This window comes from Ascaphus truei, chromosome 10 (genome assembly GCF_040206685.1).
Source record: "Ascaphus truei isolate aAscTru1 chromosome 10, aAscTru1.hap1, whole genome shotgun sequence".
Taxonomy (NCBI): Eukaryota; Metazoa; Chordata; class Amphibia; order Anura; family Ascaphidae; genus Ascaphus; species Ascaphus truei.
The window spans coordinates 24,361,864-24,369,195 of NC_134492.1; the positions used below are offsets into that span (position 1 = coordinate 24,361,864).

Below are 7,332 nucleotides of genomic sequence, written 5' to 3' on the forward strand. Positions count from 1 at the left end.
AGAATATATATGTGTGTGCTGCACTTTTAAGGGCTATGGGGCCGCACTTGCTACCCCTGAAGTATATCATGTTGCCCATGCTGCCCACCACTGCACTAGAGGTATCAGTTAGGTGGGGACTGCACATTTAACAATGTATCTGGCTATGTAACAATCCTGATTCTGCAAAATATTGCAAGTATCCGATTAAGTAGGTCTAACAAATGCTGGCTTATTATTTGTACTTTTGTAGAATAAGCACATAGAACGAATTGTCAACAAAACACACGTATTTCATCTTCTTTCTTTGATGATACATTTGTCTTCTGTTTTTTCCTCCCGTGTCATTTCTTTAGCTCTGTGAAAGAACTGTGGAAGCACAACACTGCCCTGAAGGTAAACTCTGTTATATACCACAGTTAACACATGCCTGGAATGTCATTAGGATTTTAGAACTGTAGGGGCACAGTCATTGGATTAGCCCAGAGGTTCTCATCTCCAGTCCTCAAGACCCCTCAACCTGTGCTGAAAAACTGGCCTGTTTGGGGGTCTTGAGGACTGGAGTTGAGAACCCCTGGATTAGCTAACAAAACAGTGTCAGTCCATAGAAGAAGAGGTGAGGTTTTTGTGTTGTATGTTCCCTCCAAAATTGGCTATATACTGTACATCTTTACTACATAATTATTCTATTTTAGTAGGCTGATACATTTGCATATAATAGTTTGCACTGTAGACCTGTCACCGTATCCACTTCATTAAAAGGGGGTTAGTACGAGAATTGGTTTCCCCTTCATGTTTTCACTACTATGACACCATGGCATCTTTGGTGAATGTAAAAAAAGTGGCACAAATGCTTTAAAATGTTGATGGATAGGAAGGAGCTGGTCTATAAAGCAGAGTAGAGTTCTCCACTTGCTTCAAATCATAATCTAAAGGGAACTACTAAAAATGTTCAACTGGAAAATGTGAATTCAAAAATAAATAAATTGATGTTTGTAACTACTGTAGGACAGAAGTATTAACATCATTATTCTGTTTGTTGTGTGCCTTATTTTAGGAATATTGTCGTGAATACACTAGTGAATGGAAGAAGTTGAATTTGGACGTCCTGCTTTGCCCCATGCTGGGGCCTGCCTTCAACATCGGAGGCCCTGGCAAACTCTTTGGTAAGTGACGGTGTAGATTGGATGTCTCTTTGAGTCTCTATCCTTGACACTTTATCAATGGGTTAACTTTCCATTTACCATAAGGGCAAAAAGGTGAAATCTAGGCGGTATTGATGGTCTCTTTCTAGAGATGTAAGTGTCCTGCCTAGAGATGTGTAACTGTTTCACATGGGGCAGCAAACAATGCAAGATGAGTCGTGAAAAAAGCGATTTAACAAGCATTAAAAGGGCAGTTTCTCCAACTCTGTATTTTTTTTATAGCTCCCATTTTTCAACGGGGGTGGGGGCTGGGAGGGTGGCCTGAACCAAACACTACTATTTTCAGCTCTGGGAGCCCTTCAGAGGTGAAAACAAAATGGCTGCCACATTTTGGCTCAATAGGAAGCTGCAACGTCACGTATGGCTTCTTATTGGATGGCCATTTAAATCCCCTTTATAGGAGGTAATACTGGTAACTTCACCGGTACGTATCTGAGGCACCAGGGGTTCCTGGAGCTGAAAACAGTGCGGTTCAGCGCTGGAGGACACCCCTGGTTCAAATCCTGTTAAAACGTGGAGTTTAGTGAGGATGGATGGCTCTTTTTAGTCAATGTGCATTGCAATTTCATTTAATATGGTAATTAGAGAAAATCTCTAAAATTGCTAGGGTCTCTTGCTTAATGCTGTGACTATAAATAGGACACATGCCATGTTTCTCTCACTTCCTGATGATATTTTGCTGTAACCACTTATTTGGCAACATTAGCCCTCTGAAGCTTGGAAAAACGTGTTGCAGTTTTGCACGTCTTACGCATGGTCCTTGACTGGCTCTCTCTTTATTAAACACTTTTCAAATGGGTACAAACAAAAGATAGAATTTACTTTGGATAAGAATATTATTAAATGACAGAAAACAATTATATACTCCATAGTATATTGTAAATCATATATTATAATGAAGGTAATTAGGGCATGTCTCATAAGTCCCAGGTCCTACAAAGCTTTTTTTTTTTTAAAACTCATTGTCCCCCCCCCCCTCAAATTATTGAATGGATGAATCCCACTTTGGATCCCAGATATATAATGGGATCACTTACGACTTTCAGGAGAATCCTATATACCTGCTTCTCTGTTCCCCATCCTGTAGCTCTTTACCACCTCAGCAAACCAAGGTTCAAAGAAAAGGGGCAAAATGTAAAGGGTCTGACAATAAGGAGTAAATGCGACATCCAGCTGGGTAAATGATGCTCTCACCTGTCCCATTTGAAGCAGTGGAGCTGATGTTGTGTGATGTTTTCCAGCTGGCTTTTGCTTCACCATGCTGTTCAACATATTGAATTTCCCTGCTGGGGTTCTGCCTGTGACCACTGTTACTTCTGAAGATGAAGAAGAACTGAAGCATTACAAAGGATACTATAACGATCCTTGGGACAAAGAGATCATTAAGGTTTGTTAAATGATGTCAATACAGACACTACATTTTCCATTTTCGAATGAAACTTTTGTAGCTAAAAGGGGCCTGCATCCCAAATTCGGATGTCTATTGGAAAGCAGACACCATATAAATACACCCAACTGTAGAGTTCTTCCTAGATGTGACTGACTTCACATGGCATTGATATTCAATGCCTGTCCTTCTAATGGTTTCAAAGTTCATGTCTATGAAGAGCCTGCACACAATAAATGATGCAAGTGTTCAATACATCTAATAAATGAATGACTTTGCTCTTCAGGGCATGGAAGGTGGAGTGGGGTTGCCTGTGGCTGTGCAGTGTGTGGCATTACCATGGCAAGAGGAGCAGTGTCTACGCCTGATGAAGGAAGTGGAGACCGTGACTCGTCGACACCTGAAGAAGTGAAGAGCCCGTGTCTTCAACCAGTGCAGATTGATGGTGACAGGTGTATGACATCATAGCTCATTGTCGCTCATCAACAATGTATCAATAAATGGCAACCACAGAAAAAAGTTATCAATCAATACGTACCAAGAACGAAAACTTAACATCTTCAGTGCTGGGGAGGTCTCCAGCATTCAAGCCTTATATCAATGAAGATCTTAAATACTAAAAACGAAGTGAAAACCTTCCCTTAATATTAAACATATTATACTTTCCAAATACATTTCATCTGAAAATCTAACAGCAACTTTTAAAACTGTGGTATAAACTTGGGAAAATTGGGTGGGATTGAGTGAGGGTCCTGCTGTAGTTTACTTTAAACAAGGAAAATTATTAAAATTGAGATTTTAACTTCTTTTCACTTCTTCCCTTTCTGCCAGTGATAACCAGCTGAATGGGAAGTACCACATATTCTCATTCCCACTTTCACTGAACTGGGAACTTCCATAAAGGCTTTTTTTCTCTCAGTAATTGCAAACATTTCATACCATTTAGCAAAGGTGCTGTTAGGGCTTCAGGTTTTCTTGTCCCTCTTGGGTTTCTATTTGCCATTCGTCATGTTTGTTATTAACACTAAACTGTCCAGGAGGGGCGTAAACGGACAGCTCAGATGTGTCACAGCAAAGGCTGTTATCTGAAGACCATGACCTCTCAATACAGAGAAAGCTGGGTGTCTGTAAATAAACTGCTTCAGCAAAAAATAAACAGTAAAACCATGCTTGTCTGATGTTTTGTTTTATCCTACCGATTCATAATAGCGTTGTATTAAATGTTTAGGTTCACTTTGCTTAAATCAACTGGCAAAGTATCGTGCAAGCAATGGCATTATGTACCAGCCATTAGACCTTAAAGGTTTCATGTTTTTTCAAGTTCTTCTCACATTTGAATCCGGAACAGACCGACATTAAGAAGTTAGCCTTTGATTGTGAAAATATGACACTGCTTTACATTTATCTTTCTTGGGTTAACACAAATAGCCAAATTGACCAATACAGAGGCTTGTTTTGCCATGTGTTAAACTAGTGAAGTCATCCAGTGCCCCTGTAAGACAATGGTGCTTGGGCAATAACTACAGACGAGTTGATGTGTGATGTTTTCCAGCTGGCTTTTTCTTCATCATGCTGGTCAACATATTGCATTTCGTTGCTCAGGTTCTGAAAATGAGCAATTCATTATTTCTGCCAATTTAAATGTACAAGGTCCTGACCCTAAACCTTCTTCCCCAACGGGAGTGGGCGATACTCCAGAGAAGGCCTTGAACTTCCGGTAGTTCTGAGCCTGGGACGATATCGTTAGAGCTTCAAGTAGTTGGGTTAGAGTTACACCCAAGTTGGAGCCACCAGTTGACAGATGGCTGTGATATTCGGGCCTCGGGCTGGGGGCCTGCGCAGGACTACTCTCATCCCGCCTGGGGGTAGATGGCTGATGGGGAGTTTCGGCCCTGCGGGGTGCTTCTAGAGTGGCACTTGGAGTGAAGGCCACCCGGGGTATGGGTGAACTTACAACCGGAGTGTTATTCCTCTATGGAGTGGAAGAGGTACGTGAGGGGTCAGCCCGATAGGGTACGCCAATGGGGAGTCCCGGGGTAGAAGTCACCGGCAAGGTTGGTAGGTCGGGGTATATCACTGGACAACCCATAGGCGGGGCTTCTGGCAGATATAGAGCCCTTGGGATACCTTCTTCGCATATCTCATGGCCCGCAACCACTAGTACTATATTCCACCGGTGCGTAGGGTCATACTTGCAGCCTATGAGCCGGGAATCGACTAAGCCGGGGAGTTGGTTGAGACGCTTGAGTATTGGATGGAATGTCTCCCACGGCGACCGCCGCTCCTATTATCCTTCCTGCGCTTGCGTGATACTTCTGCGCATGCGCAGCACTTAAAGATGGTGCCGCTCTACCAGCGTCCCGCCTCGGAGGTCCCGGCGACATGGTCGCCCATCCGTCAGCACCCGCACAAAGCTGTAACCTCAGCCGCAACCTCCCTGTACGCTGCCACCCCTACAGCAGCCATCCCTGCAGCGGGGGGGAACTGGCTACACATATAAAAAACTCCACCCCCAAATACATATAAACTCCCTTCACCCCCCAAATACATATAAAAAAACACCCCCCAAATACATAGAAAACTTTCCCTACCCCCAAATACATATAACCTCCAAATATATATACAACCCCCCCAAATACATACAACCCCCCTCCCACACCCATAAAACCTCCCACCAAATTATATATAAGAAAAATACTCCCCAAATACATATAACCCCCCAAATACATATAAACCCCCCACCACCCCACAAATACATATTAAACCCCCACCACCCCCCAAATACATATAAACCCCCACCACCCCACAAATACATATACATATTATGTATACATATTTTTTTTTTAAAACACCCCCCAAATACATATTATTAAAACAGCCCCACCCTCCAAATACATATATAACCCCCCCCCCCCCAAAATGCATATTACCTTGGGAATGGTCTCGGGCCTCTGCTGCTGGCCTCCCCCATCCGCGGCCACCGGGCCCAGGACACTTGTCCCTGCTCCCCCCCCCCCTGTCGGCGGCCATGTGTAACAGTTACAAACAAGATTAAAATGGTGTTAGAAGAAGTAGGATAGGCACCAATGTGTTGCATTAGAACAGGGGTGCACAAACTGGGGGGCGCGCAAATGTAGGCGGAAGGGTTTCTGAATGAATTCAATGTATGTGAGTCGTTCCCATTTTGGCCCATGTGCATTCGTGTGTGATTTGGGAATTGTCAGAATGAGCAATTACATGACACAGATTAGGAAATGGATCACATTTTAGCCTCTGTGCATCACTTTTATTCCCATTACAAAATCCAACAAATTGAAGGGGTGTTAATTTTCTGTTCTATTTCACAGAACTGTTTTCCAACAATTGGTGCACCTTAAAATTACCTTAGTACATGTAATGGTGTTTCACCCACCCGGTGAGAGATTTGGCCATTACTACGCATGTGGTGCAAGATACCTGCTGGTAACAGGAGGGCTGAGCTGTCCGCCGATGGTAGTGGGGACACAGGATCAGGTTTCTGGGGTACATTACCCACGTGGTTCTTTAGCAGTGCAGCGCCTCCATCTGCTGTAGGCTCCAGATGTATGGAGACGATCTCCCACAGTATAATTACTCCCTCTCCTCTCAGTAAGATCACACACCAGGCAGGAGGTATATGCAAACAGGAACAGTCTTTATTGGGTCAGCACTCCCAGCACGGCAGTGGTCTGCCCAATACAGTCTCTCCGGATCAGTTACCCAGCTGGAAGATGGTCCTGGACAACCACTACGGCCAAGGGCACCGCAGCTGTCCTAGCTCTTCCCAACCCCTTTATCAGGAGCCAGGGTATAGGTGCACACTCACTCTCCCCCAGGGGGCAGAGGAACAGAGAAGGCCCCAATCTCAGGCACTCTGTTGTGTGACCTGCCTCTCTCAGTGGGGAGAGGAACACCTACAGAGTTTGGGCGGCAATCCCCTTAAGTACAGCCAGGAGGAGGGCACTAGGGGCTTCATGCAGTAAGCGCCGAAAAGGCTTTTTTCGCCATTTTCTCGCCAAAATTGCCTTTCCGATTCAGTAAGTACCGAAAAGCGCCCTAAATCGGCATATTTTTTTCCCGAAAAAAACTTTTCAGCAGCCGGGTGCCGATAAGCCCCTTTTCGGGACTTATCGCCACTTTCTGAAACGCGCTCAATTCTAGTAGCCCCGATCAGATTTTCGCTGCTGATCGGCACTCTAGAATTGAGATTTCCACGCCAAACCAGCCCGCCAACAAAAGTTGGCAAGTTGCTGGGGGAGAAGCATCGGCAAGGTCGACACTTAGAAAAAAATCAGGCCTTTTTCCTGCCTGGGATTGATGCCGGGGGTCTCCGGAGCTGATACCCATTAATAACAGCACCGGAGCAGCCCGGCATGCATCCGATGCAGGAAAATGAATTTAAAGGCCACTTAATTACCTTAGCGGCTAACCGCTAAGGCAATGAAGGGGTTAACCAGCCGTGCCAGGTTTATTGTGGGTAGCGGGGGTGGGTGAAGGGGGTATTTGGCCCTTGGTGGCTGTTTAGGGCTTGCGGGGGGGTTGCGGGTGGACTTAACCCCTTCATGACCTTAGCGTTTAATACCGCTACGGTCATGAAGGAGTTAAACCCTCCCGCTACCCACCCGCAAGCCCTAAACAAGCACCGTTGGGGCTAATACCCATTTCGCCCACCCCCGCTACCCACAATAAACAAAATACACACACAACAGCCCCACAATAAATAAATAAATAAATATATAAATA

The 7,332-nt window shown here is 44.6% G+C and overlaps 1 protein-coding gene across 3 annotated transcripts in view; it reads left to right on the forward strand.

Annotated features, from left to right (window-relative positions):
• Positions 1 to 3,739, forward strand: part of LOC142503669 (vitamin D3 hydroxylase-associated protein-like) — a 34,740-nt gene extending 31,001 nt beyond the window's left edge. For all 3 annotated transcript variants that reach the window (XM_075616243.1, XM_075616245.1, XM_075616244.1), the window contains exons 12-15: positions 336 to 375; positions 1,037 to 1,145; positions 2,426 to 2,571; positions 2,858 to 3,739. In XM_075616243.1, the coding sequence (XP_075472358.1) occupies positions 336 to 375; positions 1,037 to 1,145; positions 2,426 to 2,571; positions 2,858 to 2,983 (421 nt within the window). In that variant the 3' untranslated portion in view covers positions 2,984 to 3,739. The remainder of the gene's footprint in view (positions 1 to 335; positions 376 to 1,036; positions 1,146 to 2,425; positions 2,572 to 2,857) is intronic.
• Positions 3,740 to 7,332: the final 3,593 nt, after the last annotated feature.